This window comes from Homalodisca vitripennis, chromosome 4 (genome assembly GCF_021130785.1).
Source record: "Homalodisca vitripennis isolate AUS2020 chromosome 4, UT_GWSS_2.1, whole genome shotgun sequence".
In the NCBI taxonomy this organism is placed as follows: Eukaryota; Metazoa; Arthropoda; class Insecta; order Hemiptera; family Cicadellidae; genus Homalodisca; species Homalodisca vitripennis.
In genome coordinates, this window is record NC_060210.1 from 157,258,283 (window position 1) to 157,281,603 (window position 23,321).

Here is a 23,321-nt window from a genome sequence, read left to right on the forward strand (position 1 = left end):
ATTGTAAATAAACCATTCTCAAATCAATTTTAAAACACACAAAACATTTCATTAAAATCTGTCCAGCCGTTTAGGAGGAGTTCAGTGATATACACACGCACCAAAGAATTATGAAGATATGGGCTTATGCATTATGTATAACATGAACTTGTGAAACCTAAATTTCAATTGGAAGTAGAAATTAAACATTCCTTGTGTAAGTTCGTTAATCAGCCTCAACCATTAAATAGTTTCAAGACAGATCCATACACATTTGTGCCAAATTTATATATCGGCTATTACAAAATAAGTCTAGAAATGAAACATTTTTTATGAAATTTACACAATTTTACACATCTTGACAACTTTTATGCTGACACACTTCTATAACCCTTAAAACACATAAGAAAATTTTGTCTCGGTTCAATTAGTGTGCATTTATAGATACAATCCAAAATTCTGTCTCCCAAAGGTAAATTTATTTTCTATTTCTTGGAAGAAAAAATAACAAACAAATTTTTTTTTAAAGCTGTACCGGTTTTACATGTAGATGTTGATGTTGTACAGTATACATGGATGCGCCGTACGGTTATATACGCATACGACACGAAAAGTCGGTAAAGGAATAGTACAGTTTTCCACGTGATGAGCAATCCCATTTGCTTCTTGATGGTCATTAATCAATACATTTATGCATTCTTACACATTTGCAGCATTTTTGTGAATTAAAATGTACACAATACAGATAGTTCTGTATGACAAATTTAGTGCAATTTCTATTGTTTGAAACATATACAGTAATATAATAATAAAAATTACTACTATAATTAATCCTTTGCACTCAGGAGGTTTCACCCTTTTACTGGCAGACCCATCTTTCATGGTGTTGGAAGTACCATGTTATAGTGCAGATGTCTTTCTCAAAATTTAAGCTTTAATTTCAATAAATTTTCATCAGAAACAAATCAATTTGGTCTCTTTTTGCTTATAAAGGTGTTTTAACTATAACACTGTATATCTTAAATATATACAAAATAATTCTATGTGACACACTTTTTTATTTATTTTTTATTTTGGAGTATAACAATATACTTACCCAGAATATTAATCCATTATCTTTATTTTATTTTATTACTGTAGCATATTAGTACACTAGCTACCACTCAAAATTTAAAGTACTTATCTTGGTAAATGTAGAAGTTATAATTTTTCCAAAATAGTGTAAGCGCAAAAGAAATTTCACATTCTACATGTAAGAAAATATACACCATAACTTTTAACTTTGTTCTGGATAAAACACTTTGAAGAAATCTATATATATAAAAATGAATGTTTGTATGTTTGTCCTTTATGGAATCGTGAACTATTGGACCGATCATGATGAAAATTTGTACGTATATGTATTTTTCCACGGAGAAGGTTTATAAGCTATGCCCATCCCTTTCCCGATTCAGGATTCCGCCCCACTGGTTACAGAAATACCCATAAGAAATGCATTGCAGCAAACATATGTTAACGTCTTTTCAAATTTTTAATCAGCTGTTCTTTGTAAACATATATTACACTTATAGTTTTAAAGCATAGAGTAAGCTTAAGAGAAACGACAAATTTTGTTTAAACTGTTTTTGCAATCACTGTTAAACATAGACTTTACTATCCAGATAATACAATTCAAATTTGACGTAAAAATTCACCTTTAACTGCAATATTTATTTAATATAAACCATGCTCATGCTTGATCAGAAGAGTAATGCAGATATCATAATTACTATCTTACGTTGGCTACAAATATAAAGAATGTTATAAAATCAACCTTAGTTGTTTTTTTTGACAGAAGTATGGTTCTCAAAACTCCGTGTGTACATATTCTCTCGATCGAGACAACAAAGCAAGCTCAATCGTGGCATCGGAGATATAACTAATTTAATCTAAAATTTATTATAGTAAAAAAAAAAATTTACTAAGTAATATAAGGACTTCGGTTCTTAAGATTTGCGTGCGAAGCCGTGAGTAACAGCTAGATAGAGGCAGGAATATGGTACATACCTTCATAATACGCCCAAGAGGCTCACGATGGAACGACTATCAATTATCTCAGCAATGTTTAGAATGTGATAGAAAAAGAATAAGTGAATATAGTGTACTGTTTTCAACGGGAAATTGCGTGCGAAGCCGCGGGCAACTTTTGCAAAAAATTATTGAAATGCGCAGCAAAGCGCGCCGGGCCCGCTAGTAATAGTATAAATAAACAATGCTATTCTTTATCAGGATTTGTGCTCCCCAAAACATGTGGGATTGCTGCAGTTCTTGCTAGAAAGTCACCCTTCTCTTAATGGTGACCCTTTTCTTTTTACTCATTGTCAATATTGACAACAACAAAATCATGTATTACATCACTCACATCAATTGTAACTGCAACATAGTAGGACACAGCTGCTAAAAGTATAAACAATATGCATAGTTCAGAAAATAAATGTGTAGAATAAATACTACTTTACCATGTGTTCTCGATATTACTAAAAACTAATTACTTAAATTTCAACATATTTGGTAAATGTTGCAGGCCAATAGACAAATATCTTATGTGTGTAATTGCGCACAACAAGGTTGAGAAATATCTCAGGTTTATGTCCAGCATTTCTGCCGATTGATATTTCTGTGTCAGCTCGGTAGTTGCACTTAACCAAATTATCCTGTCAGGTCAGTTGGCCAGCACTATAGGCTATTTTTTTACATTTTCCAAACAACAACATAGAATATACTCGTAAATAACATATTTTTTTAGTGGCCAGCTGTGCTGGACATCCAACCTCACTGGACAAAGTAAATTACTAAATGAATTGGTTATAGCTATTGGGCATTTCTTTGTTTAAAGTTTGTTATTTGCGATGGAAGGTTTGAAAGGATGACAGGATTTCGGACATTTGCCATCGTTATATGTTACAAAAGGTATAACACCTTTTTAACAGTATTAGGCAGTGTAGAGCAAAGCATTTTTTTTTTAACCTCTGATCTCACGCCATGACGGCAAGACACTTGCCAGGTCAACGATGTATTAGTCGATTTGCACATCTACAATATTTGTCACTTTCAGAATAGTGCAGCAGGAATCCTTTGTGTTTATGGAAAAACTATTATAAGTGATGGTGTTGTGCATGAATCGCGTCAAAAGCTTAAAGATGACCGAATGTCAGATTCAAGAAAAGTCAAAGCTGAAGCCATTCGGCGATTTTTGTGCATATCTCCGATGGATTTCTTTTGCGCTATTCTCTTTTGCTTGCAGGAAACAAGCAAGATTCCTTAATTCACATTTGGCAGGAAAACTAAGAGAGGCGGCCATGTTTATGTGACTGCAGCTAAGCGCAAACCAGCTACTTGAACTCAGCAGTGACAAATATTGTAGTGGGAAATGAGCATGATCGCCCCACACTGCAAACCTGCCACATGTCTGGCCATAATGGCATGAGATGGAAGTTGGAAAATAACAGTTGTTGTTTTTTAAAGTTATCACATACATACAACTTTTGTTCCTACAAGTTTTAAAAAATATCTTAACCATTAAACCAATTATTGGTTGATTCAAAAGTAACTGGGATCTGCCAAGCAACCACTTATTAGTCATGGCTAAAATAATTATTTTACCCCCATTAAAAACTATTTATATTGAAAAACCACATGTGCTATTGTATAGCTGAGATTCTGGTGTTATAATTATATACAGTATTGATATTTTCAATAGGATAAAAAGTGTGCAAAATTGTGTAACGTAATATTCAGAGAATTATAAAATGTTATGTCAGAATACTATTTAAAGTGCCTTAGAGCAGTTTCATCATTTTTGCTTTTGGCTTGCATTTCAGAGTGGCTTTATAGTTATTTGATGAAACATTAAAATAACATAAAATACAATTTAATTAACAAAATTATGAAAGTGTGCACATAAGGTATGAGAAATTGGCTTCCTTTAACATTGTGGGTCAGTATATTTCCAGTTGTTAAAGGAATATAAACTGAGAGACCAGGCACTATTTTTAGACTAGAGACTCAAAGAACTCTCTACTCTGTAACAGTTAGAAGAAACAAGTGATAGCGAACACCACGTGGTCATTGCAAAATGGAATCACAAAGCAATACGCACAAATTTTATGACAACAGATAAAACTAAGAAGACAGCGGGTCTGTTTTGCCTTGATGATGGATACAGTACTAATTAGGTAGGTATTCAAACTTATATAATTCCTTAACTGAACAAAGGAAATAGGATAATATAGCGAACACTATATTTTATAAGATTTAAAAACACTTATATTTTGTAAGAATGAATTCTGAAGGTTCAAACAAAGACAGTGAGTTGGGTGGCCTGTGAATCATGCGTATGTGCACTTTCATGAAAACTAAATTGTAAATATTATTTATGTATCTTTTTTTGTGCTTCTGTTTTGCAAAAGCTACTATGTACTATTGTGTTTTCATTTTTTCATGAATACTGAAATAATGAGTACCTCAAATATACCTACTTCCACTTCAAAATTGTCATGAGTATATTATATCACAAGTGATCTCACTAAAAAAAGCTACAGATACCGACTAAGATTCTTTCCCATTAGTCTAGATTGTTTGTGTTACTGAAGTCGTTTAAGCAATCCAATTAAGTATCATTATATGTCGCATATAAATCCAACTTATACGATGAAGGGTCACTCCCTTCCTCAGAATGTGACAAAAGACGATTGTTGCAGGGGTGAGTGTTGGGTTCTGTTTTATTTATTCTATATAACAGTGATTTCAGTAAAATGCTCAAAAATTTTTGTCACCCTTTGTCATATGTAGTTCCAATCTATAGCAGTAAAACAGCAAATTCACTAAATAGAATTACTAGTTTACTAACTGTTATGAAACAGAATTTATATTTTCATAGTATCAATATTTAACACATTCACTATTAAAAATACAAATATAATACCAAATGTGAGAGTGTAATGATTCATATTTTGTAAATATATTATGTGTACAGATGTAAAAGTGTAAACAATGGCACCAATAATGAATGGTATCTAATCCTAAGATGTCCCAAAGGACAGAATTTATCGCTTTCTTGTTTCAAGCAATGTAAAAGCGACTGATTATATTTATATTAGCTGGGAAGAAATTCATAAACATAAATAAAATTTCTTTATTGAGACTACAGTAGTCTAATGGTAAGCGTTAGACCCAATATATGTATGTCCAGTCCCTTCTCCCTGTTGTGTGGAATCTTCTCTGTCTGTAGATTCTGGATCCTGTAGGTTCAGGCAGATTGAACTTCCTTCTCCAATGTCTGTGGTAAATACATATCTCCCTGAGCCACACCAGTACCAATAACCAGCAGTTAACTGTTGCTGTTTGTTGTCTGTGGAGGGATATACTTCTGCCTTACTCGCTGTTACCTCACTATTTACTGTTCCACGTGAGCCATCAATTTCTTTTTGAACTTCTGGAAATTGTTCATGTAAATTAGAAATTTCTTTATTTCCAACAAAGGAAACAGATTTATCTTCTAACTGCTTTTCTAGAAAAGTTTTATTTATATTTATTTGTCTTTTCCTTAAAATTTTATGTTCTATTTCTTTCTCAACAGTTATGTTTTCTATGTTATTATTCTTTAAAATGATACTTTTATTTCTTATTTTAATGTGTAACAAATAGTTTAAAATCTGCTTATATATTATCTTATTAATTTCCCACTCAACTTTTTCCTGTTTTGGTATATTCCCTACTCTATTTTCCTCATTACTACTCTTATTCCCAATAGTTTTATTTCCCTGCAATGTTGTCTTCTGTAACATTTCCTCACCTAGAACTTGACTTGTCACGCTATTAGGTTCAGGAACCTTTTCATAAATAGGTCGCCAGACACCTGCATATTCTGAGTTACAATCCACTTCTTTAATCTTTCTGCAGGTCACCGTGTGTACATCGAACTTTTGCCAAGGAAAGCAAATTCCAGTACGTAAAACTTCATTTTTACATCTGTAATAAAACTTACAATCCTCATTTGTTGCATAAAATAATCCATCTTCATGTGGACAAGTATATGTCTTCGAGGTTGTGTTTACCGCCATTATTATATTCCATACAAGCAGCAATATTGCTGGAACAGAGAAAACAGTTATTGTGACTTTTTAATGTTTCATTTTATGTTTTGATATCATAGATAGATTATGATATAGATAATATCATATCATATCATAGATCATGATACGATCTTAGAAAATTACATTATCGTATAGTAAAATACATAATACATTGTTTCAATTTCAATGAAAATAACTATATTTCTCTGGTTCTGGGATGTGTAATTGTAAAAAGAATGACCAATAACACATGTTTAGTAATTGTAAAAAGAATTACCACTCAAACTATGTTTAATAATATTTCTCATTGTGTGAATATCAGTTGAGAAGTTAAACATTAGATATTTTTCAATCACATGACATCGTTTAGAAGACTTTATAGTATAGGAGCTAGCAACGTTTTCGAGAGAGAATTTCAGGTCAGCTGAAATTTTGATATGCTGTCTTTCTTGCTCTTTCGGTTGGAGTCCGGGCTATCTGGCTGGCGGTAGTGGTTGCGTTTATTAATGCGCATCTTACCTGCACAGGTAAAAATCCTGGAGCGCTTCGGCAAATGGACAACATGGCGTCAGTCTAAAGTCACATGTTTGTTTTGTGTTTGTGTTATTTGTGATGTTTATTTATTAATTTTGATACAATCGCAAGTGGTAAAATGAAATGTGTTTCTGTAAAGGACATAAAGATAAAATCATTCTTTTCGTGGTTGATAAACTGAAGAAGTGCCAGGAAGTTTTGAATATACGTTTAAAATATAAATTAAAGTACCGTGACATTGAACTGCCTTCTGAAATAAATGAGACAGGTGATTGGAGAGAGACAGTTTGAAGTGCTTTTTTTTAATTACACAAAACAAACATGTGACTTTAGACTGACGCCATGTTGTCCATTTGCCGAAGCGCTCCAGGATTTTTACCTGTGCAGGTAAGATGCGCATTAATAAACGCAACCACTACCGCCAGCCAGATAGCCCGGACTCCAACCGAAAGAGCAAGAAAAACAGCATATCAAAATTTCAGCTGACCTGAAATTCTTGTTTTAGAAACGTTGCTAGCTCCCGTACTATTAGATTCCCCTTCCCTACCAAATATCCAGGTATACTCGTACACAGTAAGTAGTAATAACTTCTGAAATAATAACAACAGAAACAAACTGAAAGAAATGGGTTACTTTTTCCATTAAGTAAATATTTAAAGTAAAGTGAGTTCTTCATATCTTTAAATCTATAAATCCATGTTTATAATAACCATGAAACGGTAGTTAATTTAAATATGTGGTGTTATACCTTGTCAACAGTTCCAAAATTTGTTGTTGTTGAATTATTACTGCATATTTTGAGACTAATGTCCTATCACCACGTTTATAATGTAAGTGTGGTGTAAGTAAACATGTAAAATAACATTTAAAAAAACACAGATTCAATAAGACAGACACAGTTGGATATGTAGCTGTCCAAGTGCAGTAGGCCTACCATTTATGTGTATGAACATTATTACTTTGTCTATGTCTTATTTATTAAATCTGTGTGAGTTTTAGTAAATGTTACTTTACATTTACATACTTTTAACTTCCGTTGACTTTCATGTTTTTAATACACATGATGTAGGAATTTTGTTCCGAAATGTTTAGTGATAATTAAAAAAAAAAAAAAAAAAAAAAAAATAGGTTTTGGAGCTGTTTACATGGTAAGGTACCATTTTATATTTATTTTTTAAATATAAATCTTTTATGACCTACTGATACTCAAAATTCATTATTGTAAATTCAAATGATAATGTTATGCCACTTGTTCTAGGTGTAGTTTAAAAGTGTAATCTGTACACAATGTACATATTAAGGAGAATATATTCACAAAGCTATTCTATCATTAACAGACTTATACAAAATATTACACACTTGGAAAACAAACTTTGCATTTTGTATTAAATGATTTGTCACATTGAAACATTAAAAAAATAAATATTGATTCATTCATTATTAGAGGAAATTGAATAAAACACTGTGTGGCTCACCCTCTTATGATCAATTATTTCTAATTTCAACAACACATTGAACAAATTTATACTCATATAATTTTTGAATCACAAAGAACTCACTACCAGTTTTATCTTTACTGAAAAATAAAAAAAATGTACTATAAATTCAAACATAAAGCACAAGAATGGAATGAGAGCATATCAACAACACATTGTTAAAATTTAAAACAAGTACAAACATAATAACTAAATGTTTAAAAGAGCTAATAACCATGCATTGTACAAATGCTATAATGATGAACAGAAATTTAAACTTATTTAATTTATAGATTTAGTTCTTGGATAGTTTTTAAACTGATAAATCATCAATATCAAAAACTAAAACAAAAACAGCTTTATATAATAATGAACTTATTAAAAAGATTAAGGTTTATTCATTTAAAAATAATGAGTGAAATGTTTTCTAAGATAATAAACAAAATAAGGGTCCCAGTCATCAAAAAACATAAATAAGCTATCGTAATATTGTTAAAGAAATTATTACTGCCTGCACATTCTACCACTTTGTACTTTGCCTACCACTTGTTTTGTGGCATTGTATTTTACTAATAAAGACTAATTTAAAAATTATTGGAGAATTGTGTATTTCTTTAAGGAAAATAATTAACAACTTTGTTTGTTTAGGTGCATTTATATCAGTGTTTAAATAGTATTTCCTGTGTACTAGATGTTATTAATTAATTTCTGGCACAATATGTAGTAAAGACTAGATAATAACTTTGTCTTTGCAATTTGCGTTACACTGATGATCATATTTTGTCAGAAAATTTACTTAAATGTCAACAAATGTTTCAGCATCTTTGGCAAACTTCAGCTGGTTTCAACAATTGTTTAGTACCCAGTTAAATTTGGATTATGTTTCCTAAAATCATTATTATTTTTCTAAATTTTATAACATTCTAGAAAACTTTTTAAGTACTTTTCATATCAAAAACATTCCCCAGACTTCAATGTTTATGTTACAAAAAGAATTAGCCGCATTGGTCCAGCCGCTATCAAGATTGGCACTTAGTAACACATTTAGTGATTTGTTTTTATTGTATAGATACAACTGAAATATAACATGCTTTATTGCATAGATATTCATGCAACTGGATTATAACATGTTTTGGAAAGTTTTTATCATAGCAACAAATTCTGTAATCATAAAAGTAGCTAGATTGTATTCCAAACATTAAAAGCTTTATAAAATGTATGAATATTCTTATTTTTGTTCTAGTATAATTAATATAAGTATAGAACAGAGTTATACTCACTGGGAACCATTTCTTCATAGTTCAGAGTTGTGTTTTAAACAACACTCTCGCATTTAACAAATAAACTTCAAATTACTAAACCGTGTCCTCGCCGTTATCCTATTAGTTATTACAAGTTGCTCAGTCCCGGTCTTATCAGCTCTCAAGGTGCCTGCACATTATCCTGTTTCAGCTGTTATCAGAAGGTTATAGGCACTATTTACACTGCTATGTAGTGAATACTGTGGTACTACAGTAAACAAATTATGAAGTAGTAGGTCTGTTGTATATAATATTAATCTTTATTAGCCAGTATAAATGAACAAAATACTTTGTACTTTTCGTTGTGAAGTAGTGTCAAGATTTAAAATTTAAAATTAAAGATCAATAATAAGATTGATATGATGGAGTAGGAAGCTCTCCTTTCTGTTAAGATTAAAACTATATCTTACAAAACAACAAGGGGGTGATAAATTATGTAAATTAATTTTGAGATAAATTACAGTTAACGTAAAAATAACTACTTGAGCATTTCAGTAAAAAGTGATTAGGTGATTATAGTATCTTTAGTGTTTAAAAACCCTTCTTATTACTTTACTTTACAAAACATAATTTCAACCTGATTCCTAGAGCACTCCTGAGTATAACAATAGTGATAGCAGTTGCATTTTAAATAGAATATTAAAACTTGCAAGAAAAATAAAATAGGTATCATCTCAAACATAAATGTAGAACAGGGCGTTTTCAAACCCTGTCAGACACAGGTGTGAATTGTTGCTTACAAATTGAGATAACAAAAATATAGTAACAATTTAATCTAGAAATTTTAAAGAGTTTTAAACTTACATATTGTTTAAGTTACAGCTTTACAATTTGGTATGGTTATTTGTCTTATGAAGATTTAACTTTGGGTTGAAATATAAAAAATAGATTGGTGAATATTGGTTAATTTTTAAGATTGGTGAAGGTTTAAAAATTCAATACCGGTACCACAGATTCCATAACAAAAAAAGGTGTTAGCACAAAAGCAGTAAGATTTAATAAATGATATCTTTAAACATAATGAGCTAATTATTTAAAGTAATTGGTAAATTGTAAGTATTTTGTTTTCATCTTACAATGTGCTCAGAATGACCCACATGTTCTCTTTTAAACATTATTTTAATTAACAAAATCTAATTTTTTAAGTTTTTAGTGAATAAACGGTTTTAAAAATTGATTCAGTAATAATTTAATTTACATTTGCATAACAGTTTTACATCATTAGCAAATTGTAAGTAAATTTTGAAATTTAGTTAAATTTGTTGCAATTTTAAATTCTAAAAACATGGAAGTAATAACTGAAATTTTGGCTGATACGTACTTAGAATGGGTAAAATTTACGAATACTCTACCTAACAAATGCATTATCATGGCTATAATTTGTACTAAATGTTTTTTCCTTATTATTTTTAAGTAATATAATGTTATTATACAACTTAATATTATATTACTACAATACAATTATAAAACTCTATGCTTTGTAGTGGGTTAGTATAAAGCAAAGAGTTTTGTAGAAGAGATTCCATATTTTATGCATTATTTATACATATTTGTTAGTAACAAGTAAAAAATTGATTATGTTTTAACTATCAAAAATAAGTTTATTTTATGTACAATTGTATGCTCTTGTAAAATATTAGCTCAGAGTAAAAATACTAAATAATATGTCAAATTTAATAAACTGTTTTATTTATAATTTATTTATGATCAAAAGTTCTACAAACCACTATGTGTAATGTAATAGTAATTACTGTCTGTAACAAGGTAAACATGTGTAACATTTGCAGATTTTCTAAAAATGATGTATAAATCTACCTTCAAATAAAATGTGCTCATGAATAAAATATATTTTTTGTATAATCGTTTTTGGGGTCATAATGAAACTGAAAATTGCATACAATTTTTATTGTAAGTACTATTCATCAAAAATGTTTGCGAGATGAACAGCACTGTCCAGGAGCAGCACATCACTAACCACAAACAGTCAAGATAACTTGATACACAAGGCTAACTTGATCAATAGATCTAGTTTACTATTGTACAGGATGATTTTTGCAGTGGGTTGGGGAGTCTTAATTAAAAAGGGTTTTGCTGCTCTGAATATGAGGAAGAACTGTCCACAGCCCACTTTAACTTCAAAGGGGCTGGAACAGGAAATGCCTCCTTTTTCCCAAGGTGACATTACTGAATATATCATCCTGTTACTCTATGACCTGTGGTGAAGTCTTTATTCAATGATTAAAGTGCAAGGTTTCCTCAGCTTTTTGTCCTAAACACAAAGATATCTGATCATGTTCCTCTTTGACCACTGATGGAGTCTGGTAGAATGACTGAAGCTGGGATATAGAAGTTAGTGTTCCGATTGATGAATGTATAGTACCTCACATTGACCTGCTCACTAAGTGTCTAGCTTGTTTATTCTACAATAATTCTTCATGTTATTTCATTCATAGGGAGTTGGAAAGTGGGTAGGTATTGTTTTATTTATGTGAGGGAAAAGAGATTTATAGAATATTGGGTTAAAGTTTTGTATATTATTAACAATAGTACTGGTATTAATATCAGTTTTATTACAATTAAGCACTGAGTAGAACAAAATTACTGTTCTATGATAGAGAATACTAGGATACAACATGTAAACTAGCTATATGTACAAGTTTTACATCATAGTACTTCAAAACAAATTGAAACAAAAACTAAATTATGCAGGCGTACATCATAATTTAGTAAAAACATGTTAGTTTGTTACTATTATTTAATAGCCTCTTTAGAAAATTATCTGATATACAAGCTTTGGGTATTTTTAACTGTTTGTTATCAAACATTGAGAATTGCCATAAAAAATACAGTAATTTAAACACTACTATTACAATCCATTACTTTCTGGTCTTCTCATATATTTATGGTAAACTAATTTAAGTGCATTGTGTTATTATTGCACATAATTGTCTAAAAACATTATTTTTTATGTTAAAATAGAAATGTGTAAATATCAGAATCATTTCAAACTTGATTTACTGTAAAATATATATTGAACAGTTTTATCTTGACTTGTAATTAAATCACTGTAAAAATGTACACATTAACCGCTTTCATTATATTACTCATCATATCTAATGAAATATTGTAAAGTCTGGGGGGGATCGGTAAAAAACAAGGTATATTTTAAGCAAAACGATTGATAGATATTTTGATGAAACTGATTACTTACAGTTTAGTGTCTACATTCTGTTATTAGTTTCTAATCTATTTATTATAATCTATAATAGTTAGTTAATAATAATCCAACTGTTTTTAAATTTTTAAATTTGAATATTATGACTGAATGCATAAAATATAATGCTAATCTCTTGGTTACTTGATCATTGTTACTCTAATCACAGCTACAAAGTTAAAAAAACCAGTTAAACTATGCTATAATATTTTTTTCATAGGCTCTTTTTGAAAATCTCTTGGATTACACAAACAAATTTCTACCTATGTTTTGTCACAAAGTGTAAAAAATAGGGATCTCTGGTCGACAATATATATCAGTGATAAACTCAGTGGTATTGTACAGTTTAAGTACAAAAATGAAGTACGGTATGTAAAGATCATAATTATTAAGTCAACGTGGATTATTTCAGCTCAAACAAAAAATGGTTTATCATCACAAATTAAATACAATACCAAAAAGCATATGATATTCGTCCTATAGTGTTAGACAATCTAAATATGTAGCTGATAATGATTTTGAGAATGGTTACTAATGGTAAGCATTATTATTGTAACAACAAATAATCATAAGGTAATTCAATTTTAATGTTAAAGGTATGGTTACAATTATTTGCCATTATTATACATATTTTATGTTATACGTGATAAAAACGTTATTTTTGACAAAATTATGCAAATTTTGTTTAACTTCTTGAGTGACAATATTATCATATCAGATACCATCTTATTTTATGTGTCCACCTTATTTTATCATCTTACTTTATAATAAAACATTACATAAAATCAGAATAATGTATGATATACATTATCTGCGTAAAAATTTGTAAAACGTTACTCACACTCTTGACACTATTAACTGGAAATATGTCTGTCTGAAATATTTTTAACCAAGTATCTTCTTGGTTAATTAACGTGAGTAATCTCCACACTTATAACACTTGCACTCTGCAGGTTCTCGCAACTTGATGTCCATAGAAGCTTGGTTCTGTGAGGTCAGTCTCATGCCATCTGGGTCATAGCAATGAGTCAAAGTGATCACTCGTTCTCGTAGGAAACTCTCTCTGCAGCAGTAGCACTCCTAGAAATAAATCAAAAAACAATTCTCATTAAATATCTTCAATTGTTAAGCATAAACACCTTCCTACATGTCCCTTCAGTCCATAGCCAACTGTGTTAGGATAGCCAATTGAATATATGGTTTTACAGTCATCACTTATAATAAAAGGAGTCTTATTTGTGTAAGTTTTAACCTGTCTGACCAAATTCATTTTATTTTAAATTGAATAGGATTTAAGGTAACATAAAGTTTATTTTTATTTTATACTTCAAATTCAACAGTATTAAGTTACAATAGATATTTCCCAACCAATCTTAGACATTTTACACCCCTGTAATTCTTTAAAAATGTTGTAAATTCAAAAGAATAATTTGTTGACTCCATGTCTACAGTTTTGTCAGTTGACATGTCCATAGACTTTTCAACAATAGTTTGTTTTCAGAAACAAATAAATTAGTTTGTAGTTTAACATCTAGTTTATTTTGCTAACCATCAATATTTTGTATCCACTGATGGAGAAATTGAACTAACTAAATGAATAATAATCATCTAGATGTAATCAGTTACAGCATAAACCCCAGGATGATAAATAAATAATAGTTTTATAACCATCAGACAACAGGATAAAGAAAGTCACCACTCTAAGGCCAATTACTCGGTCTGCAAATGGTTAGTTGACGCTCAATTAAAATAAATTTATGTGTCTGATGGTTGGTGTCTAAAAAAATATTATATTTTATGAAAATAATATCATTTCATATTTTTTAACCCTTATGATACTCTTCCATTTCAATGCCCACCAAAAATAGCACAGCTGACAATAAACTACTTTCTTAGGAGAAACCCGCTATCAATTAAAAAAAACCAGATTGTAGAGTCTCAATGCAATGCAAGGCCCTCGGTTCTTGGACTATAATGCAAGGTTGACATATTTATCTCAGTACATTTGACATATTTATCTCAGTACATGTGACATAGTCCTATGAGTGGAAACAGACCAGTAATGAGATACTATTTTAGGTGGATTTGGTATACAAATGTCCCCATTTTAGTTGGCCAGCTTGGTACACCATTTAGTTTGAATATAGCGACTGTTAAAACTTTTAAATAGTTCAGAACTCTGTTATTTATGAATCTATAGAATGAACAAAAAATGTTCTAGAATGCTTATAACATTTACTAAACATTTTGAGATATTGAGTACATATAAAATTCCATGAGAATATATCAATAATATTTTGGTTGTCACAAAATCAATCTGCTTCTTCCGACAGAGTCGGAAAAACTATTTTAAACGTAGCATGCTGTAAATACCTTGAGAAAGCCAGTTGGAGTGATGACACTGGGTTGCACCTGAGAGTTGCACGCTCCCTCGCACTTGTTCACTGCTACGTCTCCATTGCATGTCCTCTGTAGTCTGCCCAGCTCATCAAACTCCTCTATATAAGTCACACAACTGGTAAATCTACTTACTAAATCTCCTTCAGATAATTTACACTCTGATCTAAACATATATAATACATAGTTATAAAAGAAACATGAAATTTCCTATTCAGTAAAAACCCTTTAGTTACCTGTATTACTAATTACTATAAAAATAACATAAGTCAATACTGCAAGTTTTTAATACATTTAATAAATATCCAAACCATTTGTAAATTTGTACTATATTTTTGTTTTTGTAATCTAACTGATATCAATAGAGGTTTCAATTGGAAATTAATTACATAATAATCTAAATGCATTACTAACTTTGTAGTATAACAATTACAGCAACTCTGCAAACACCTAGGTTGAGTACTCTTGTGTGCAAGGGAATTCACTATTCCTCAGTCTTTGGTTAGGAACATGTTAGAAGTGCTAGTAGGTGGTGGCTAGTCAGAAAAGCTTAAGTGTTTCAAAATTTATTTTTATAGTTCAACATATCTCATACTAAGTTCCATTATAATCATTCAAATGTTATTAATTCATCATCAATCTTTTAAATAGGAGAGTACACTACAAAGAAGAGTGATTGTCTGGTGTAGACAACTATAAGCAATATAGCCTACATACCATTTTCAGTTTGTATGGAAATTTTGTAAAAAAATGCATAATGATGTACATTTTAAATTTATCAGTCATATTTAATGATGAATGGACATTCTACTTAAGTGATGCATTTGGTGGAAGTTGTTCTAGATTGTATCTAAGGCTAAACAGACAGTTTTGTGAGTTTGAGACAGAACTAGACCTCATTCAAATGTTGCCTGCTCAAGTATGGTGCATCATACTCTAGAGCAGACAAATTAAAATTGAACAAATAACTTAGTAAAGAGTTAAACGTTTTCACTAATTGTACATGAATCCATTTCTATTAAAAAAACTTTTGATTATATATATTATTAGAATCATGTTAGAAGTATTTGGGAAATAATATGACATATATTTGGGCTAAATAATAGAACAGTATTTGGTGATTTTATTGAACATCGTGATAGCATTAGAGATATAATAACAGATTTCAGGGAATACAATCAGGGTCTGAAACCAGTTCTAAGTGGAGAAACATATAATATACATCAGCCAGTGTTATACACAATACAGTATACAGTATGTATTTAAGATGACATTTGCATCTGTTTTGTATCGCATTATTGTGATGAGACAATGTTATGTTCAATAAATTTTATTCTACTCTATTCTATTTCTATAGTGTATAACTTCTTGGCTACATAAAAGGAAGTAAAATAGAATAAAATATCATTAGTTCTTTTGTTAAGAACAAATATGACATTGTATTAAATGATTTCTTTAATAAAAATTTGAGTTACAATTGTATTGTAGGTGGCAGTGGGGTTGATAATGGTTAAAAATTATTTGCATTCAGGCACCTAACATTTTAGGAAACAAGCACTGCTAACATGTAATAAATGTTACCTTTAATGATGTGTATCTCTGACGGCAGGGTCTCACAGGCCTCCTCCCCTTCTCCTCGAGCCACTGCCAACACAACGCCCAGCAGGATTACTAACTTCACTACATCCATCTGAAACATGAAAAAATTGTTTATTATAAATAGATAAAAAAGATTAGTAAAAGGGATCTGAAAAGTTTTTAAATATATATCAAATATTTGATGTGAGAAAAATCTGCCATTTAAATTCAAATTTTATGTATCCACACAAATGTGGAGGTCACTCGAAAATACAAATGTTTATTTCTCAGATTAAACAGTCATCATACCATAGTACCAGTTATTCCCTGCGTTGCACAATTTCATTTAGAAAAACAGGGACACCATTGTTTTTAAATGGTCTTTTAAACAATCCTGAGATAAAGCATAGTGACTGAAAGATATTCCAATCTCTTTATCCATTTTAGATTTAAGTTTAAAGATGGGGCCCTGAAGTTGGAGAGTGAAACTTATTTTTATCAGTGCCTCAAATTTCTCAAATTCCTCTCCAATATTTCATGAAATTTGATCAAACAGCTCCAATGATTTCAGTAAGTATTTTAGGCCAGTGTAGAGAAATCCTAAGCCTAAGGGGACTAAGGTTGAAGTCATTATCTTGTCAGTTAACACACTTATTTCATAGTCTCTGATGTAATAAATAATGGAATTTTACTGTTGTAGATTAAATTGTTTAAGGATAGTGGGGAGGCGCCCTGTAGCCCATAACCCTTATTAAAGTGAACTAAATTATTGAATGCACATATTTAAATTAAATTCAAGTAATATTAATTTGGGTTTTATATTTATCCAAGAATGAAATAAATTTATTTGTCTTTTATACTCTGTATTAATCACTCAAAAAGTTTATAAACAAGTTTTTCATTGAAAATATAACACTTGCGCATGAAAAGAAAGAATTCAAAACCCGGTCTAAAAATTAAATTTTAAATAAAAATAAAATTTGTTGCCACACATGTTATTTATAGATATTACTAAAAATGATTTACTTAATGATTTATTTCCCTTTAAAAAGAAAAACTGAAAAAATAAACTTTAATGCTTCAAACAAAGTAACTAAAACCGTTCTTCCAAACTTCAAAACATTAACCTGAAACAACATTTATTAATTCACAAACTGTTTGAAAGTCTTTAATATTTCATATATAATATATATTAAGAATATTATATCTTAAGAAATTTGTCACATTTTATGACAAAACTTTTAACCATCAGTCTTTAATTTTATAAATTTTTAAATTACTTATAAATCATTTATATCAGTCCAAATCTGAAAACAAGAGCATACAAGTTAGATACCAGAAAACCAATATTTACAGAAGAAATATTTAACTTCAATTTTTGCCATTAGGCTTACATTTTATATTGAATAAAAATCCACAAATGGTTTATAAACAGGAGAGAGCATAAAGTACATGTAACAATTGTATTTCTACAATGCAGACATCCGAATTAGCTGTTCTGTCCCTAATCTAGCTCGGGCCCACACGGAAGACCAAGGCCATGACTTGTTTGTCTCTATAACTGCACTAAATCCAAGAAATCTGTTCAATCACTATTAATGAAATCTAATACATTTTTCTTTGAAATAAACTTAATTTTAAATCCTCCTCTTGACTTCCTACTTTCAGTAAAAAAAGAAGCCTAATTAATGCCTCTGTCATTATGGTTATACTGGATTGAGAGAGTACTCCTTAAATACTCTCTCAATCCAGTACAAAATCACCTATGGTATAAGCTTTTATATTTTAAGTTTAATATATATTTCAGTACATTATTAGAGGTACATATAATCACCACACTTCATAAATATATTAATTTTCATAATAAGAAATAACTAAATATTAATAAACAAGTTCTATTTAAACCGTCTTCAATAAATAAAATAAAATATATAATATTTTGTTGAACAGTTAATAGCATCAAACCATTCTCAAGAAGGGCTAGACAAAAATTAAAAAGTTTTGAAACCAAAAGTTTAAAAATGAATACAAAAGTATAATTAAACATTTTAATTATCAATAAGAAAAATTCTCAAATTTACTAAACATTATGCAAATTAATATTAAAATCCTATATTAGAACAAATATATATCCTAAAAGAAAAGCTCACATTAGATCTTACCCACTGAACCCCATAGTTTAATCCAACATGTATTTTTTTATTTGTTTATTATATTTTGAGATTATTACTACTACTGTGATCAATCAAAAAAAAAATATATATATATATAGCTTATTTATATATATATATATATATATATATATATATATATATATATATATATATATATATAGCTTACAAAATTAAAAATCAAATATTGGCAAACTTTTTATGGATTTTTGTAGGTCTTATTAGAATAATTATTCAGACAAAAATAAATTACAAATATTTCAAAATATATAATTATTAAAATAACAAAAACAACAATAAACAAGTAGTACACTATACTACTATATACTTCAAGCCATTCAATGCAGTTATGAAAAACGCAAAATGTCTATACAGATAATATCCATTGTTAATCCAATAAAACTATAACATTTATATCATAAATATTTTAGAAAGAAATTTATTAGAAGAAATCCAGACCTTTTCTCTGTATACAGTAGTGTAGAGAGCTGGGAGTGATGTGGGCAAATGACTGCCTTTACTCTGACAAGAACAGTTCTTATAGCCTCCCTCTCCACCCTCCACAATCGAGGGCTACAAGTACACTGTAATTTCATGGCACCACTAAACCTATAACATCCAATATACACATATTCCTACACCAAACAATACATTTCTAAAATAATAGGACACATCTTTTGAAATTACTGACTATGTAATATGTAAGAAACAGATCAGTCAGACGTTTGTGTAGCCAAAAATTTAAAAACAAATATTTCAAATTGATATTTATTTAGTATTTTGTAACTAATTATATACAAAATAATTATTGGTGTTCTCTTGTTAGAATTTCCATTGTGAATTTCATGAAATGCATTCCAAAATCAAGTCAGTGTAGCAAGAAATTTTAAGCAATTAGTTTCTATGCATCAGCTAATCCAAATAAAGTACTGTACTATGATAAATTTCACTATTTACAATTTTAAAAAAATTGATAACAATTTGTTATAATATAATATATGATAAAATTTAAATAAATTAAATGTGGAAGTATGAACAATGTATTTTGCATTAAAAATTGATAAGCTGATAACATAATTTATTTCTCAAATATAACAATTTTTATTGATTAATTTGTTTAATGAATTGAAAATTATTATTTTTGTACACCTATTTTATATATATTGTGCCATATTATTTTACTTATAATGCTTATATTTTACAAAATCTAAAATGATACAAATAAAATTACTATATAAAAAACAGTCGGTAAGCAAAATATTTACCAATCTAAGTCAGCACAGTGTATCTAGTTTTATTTTTAACCAATATATACTTAATTGTATTAAAGAATATGATTTAGTGTCATGATAGATGCTAGAAACTAGTACAGGTAAACTTGGGCTCAAGAGAGACATGTAGAAATGCTTTAGATCTTGCTTTTCAAACTGTTACTGCAATTTGTATCCTTCAATCTATCATCCACTAAGGATATTAAGATGGATAATGGATTGAGAATAACTGCTACTCATATTTTAATAATCAGCTATACAAATTCTTTCATTAAGATTAACATTAAAACTTGATAAGTCTGTTGGGCATAGCTCTATGTATTTCAAATTCACTAAATGCGCATCTAGGGTGTAAATCTTTCGATTAATACCAAATATTAATACAAAAAAATAGTTTTGTATACCTAAGATCGATGTACAAAAATCAAGAAATTATATTTTTTTAAATATAGATAGATAGATGTTATTTTAAACATTTTTAATGTTAGTACTTATAAATAATAATATTTAGCTTAAACATCAAGTGTTTGTTAAAAATATCTAAAATATTATCATAACTTTGATTTCATTTCCATGATTGTAACAATATGTTCAATTGAAAACTCTCTAAACATTTGCATTAAAAAGTTATGAAATACCGGATTTAATTTTAAGTAAAATGCAGTTCAAAACACAGAGAAAACCGTAAAGATAATCTATTTTTTATGAAATTCAAGATACTAATAGTTAAGAATATATTTAAAATAAGTCTAAAATTTTAAAATGAGGTGTGTATAATTTTTTTTTATGTTGAATACTAGGAGGGAGTTTTTTAAGACATGAATACAAAGGTTACGATGAGTACCGTAATTGAAATAATGTGTTACTATGAATTAATAAAAAATACATTCTTGTTATAAAATCTTAACAGCTGGAAAGGTAAAAATATATGAAGATCTTCAAACTATGGGTTGGTTAGTTGATAGTACAAGCCATTCTAGATTGAGAAGGAAATTTTCTCAAGCACTATGTCTATTTTCAATTATTAAAATATCTTAAGTTAAATCAACTCTTTGGCAAAGAACATGTCTTCAGACCTGGAGAATGAATAATCACAGCTAGTGTAGACTTTGTCCAAAGTATAATAGACTCTGTAGACAAAGGCGAAAATGTTGCAGGTATTTTTCTTAATTTTTCTCATGGTGTGTCTCACAAATTGCTAATAAATAAACAGAATAGTAGTATGTGGAAGGAAGCTAGCTTGGTTTACCTTTAAGCTAATTACCTAAACAGAAGGCAGCAGTATATAAAATAGATATTTTAGAGGAAAATGTTTATAGGAATTATTTAAGAAAATTTCTCTCTCAGTTATAGTTTGTAGAACATGGATTATGATGATCTATCCTGGGTTCCATGTAGTTTTTATGTTATGTTCAGGGATTACTTAAATACATAAACAAAAGTGAAGTGTGCATGTATGCTGATAATACTAATGTACTGGTAAAAGGTATGAAAGTATGAGGTATGTACTGGTAATGTACCCATGGAAATTTAGAAATCTATCTTATCTTGATCTTGCACAAATTATTTGCTCCTGAATTCAAACAAATCTAACTTTATATATTCTTCAACAAGGAATTAAAAAAAAAAAAAAAACATTTCAATATTAACATTTTAATTGATGACTTCTTAAATGAAAATGACAGTACTACTTTTTAGTCTATATAATTAATAAAAATCTTATCTTGTGATGAACATGCCACTCACAGTGTCAATATATTATCATTTGGCATATATGCATGTAGGTAAATGTCTAGTATATGTGATGTAGAAACCTTATTGACCACTTATTATGCAATGATTCACTCACATCTCGCTTACAGTAAAAGTATATATAATGGAACCAATACACAGAATTTACACAAACAATGGCATTGACATTAATTTCTAAATTAAAACAAAGAGATTCTGTGAAGCATATTTTCCTCAACATAATATTTTAACAGAAATATAGACTGTATGTTTTTGAATGTGTAAAATAAGCTAAGGACTGCCAAAGTGATTTAATAGCAATTATAATCACTACACTACTAGACATAATAATACTTTTGATCGACATATTCTATGCTTTCATAAGAAAAGAATTAGTAATATAGGAATTAAGTTTTAAAACCGTTTACCCAGATATATTAAAATGAAGAGAGCTATTTAAAGTCCAAAACAAAACTTAAAATCCCTAATCAATACGGCATATTCAATACACCATTTTTTCCAATAGACATAGCATGTACATGCTGTACACAATAGTATGTAAATAGTTATAAAAATAAATTATTTATATTCTATGTTTATGAACTTTAAATCTTATGACGCTATTCAAAAACATGTAATAACAATTATTCTACTGAGTAAATAGCATTCTGATTCTGAGTAAATTTATTTGTTGCAGGTAGTGTCACTTCTCTGGCATCAACCAGAAAGTCCAGATAAAGTACCAGCCCAAAGGATGACCCAGAGGTTCCAGCAGCGATGATGATGTACCAAAGGAGCCATCTCATGTACTAATCTTCAAGTGGGGTGAAGACCCTACCTCAGCTGGTCAAGTGCAGGCCAAGGAACTTGGTCACATTTTTCACTCCGTGTATCCAAGTAGACATGTCAGTGGTGAGTGCCAGATTGGGAGCTACTGAGACTACACTGTACATTCCACCATAACCTCAATATCTACACATCATATGATATCGCAGCATTCGCCAAGGGGATACTCGCACTGGAGGGGGAACTCACCCCGAATTAGTGTAGATGGTGAAGAATGCTGACACCAACAATCTACTAGACAATAATTGTGACCCTAGCAAGCACCGGAACATGGCCAATTCTTGAGCTAAACTCAGAATTCAATTGAATCAACCCTTCCTACCATAGCTACGTTATATGTAGAAAACTCGGTTGCTCACCGTGCTTAGAGATCATGTCGATCACATCGTAGTGCACTCAATTGTGTACTTGATGAGACAATGAGACTACCACTTCACCTATTTATAGGTGTCTCTGATGTTGAAACAATGTAAATGGTTCGTTTTGAGCTTTTTTGTCATCGGCTCTCTTTGGATCTCTTCAGACGAACATGACTCCAGATTCCAGAGTCACGTCTGAGACAGTGTCAGATACCAGACGCTGCAATAAAAGGAAGGTTCACATTCGGGTTGGCACGGATGATTACTATTTTTCTTAACAATAACAGGCATGATCTGCAGTTCCATCTGATGTATCAACTATCTGAGCCAACTCTGAATAAAAAGGTTTTAT

The 23,321-nt window shown here is 29.8% G+C and overlaps 2 protein-coding genes across 2 annotated transcripts; both read right to left on the reverse strand.

The window, feature by feature from the left end:
• Positions 1 to 5,138: 5,138 nt before the first annotated feature.
• On the reverse strand, positions 5,139 to 9,587 carry LOC124361507. Its single transcript, XM_046815564.1, has 2 exons — positions 9,382 to 9,587; positions 5,139 to 6,109 (listed from the first exon to the last, which is right to left on the reverse strand). Exons 1-2 carry the CDS (start codon positions 9,389 to 9,391, stop codon positions 5,172 to 5,174), a joined length of 948 nt encoding a protein of 315 aa, XP_046671520.1. The 5' UTR covers positions 9,392 to 9,587; the 3' UTR covers positions 5,139 to 5,171.
• A 2,900-nt stretch (positions 9,588 to 12,487) lies between these two features.
• LOC124361508 (partner of bursicon) lies at positions 12,488 to 19,472 on the reverse strand. Its single transcript, XM_046815565.1, has 4 exons — positions 19,222 to 19,472; positions 16,595 to 16,703; positions 14,990 to 15,114; positions 12,488 to 13,696 (listed from the first exon to the last, which is right to left on the reverse strand). The coding sequence occupies exons 2-4, from the start codon at positions 16,701 to 16,703 to the stop codon at positions 13,526 to 13,528; spliced, it is 405 nt and encodes a 134-aa protein (XP_046671521.1). The 5' UTR covers positions 19,222 to 19,472; the 3' UTR covers positions 12,488 to 13,525.
• Positions 19,473 to 23,321: the final 3,849 nt, after the last annotated feature.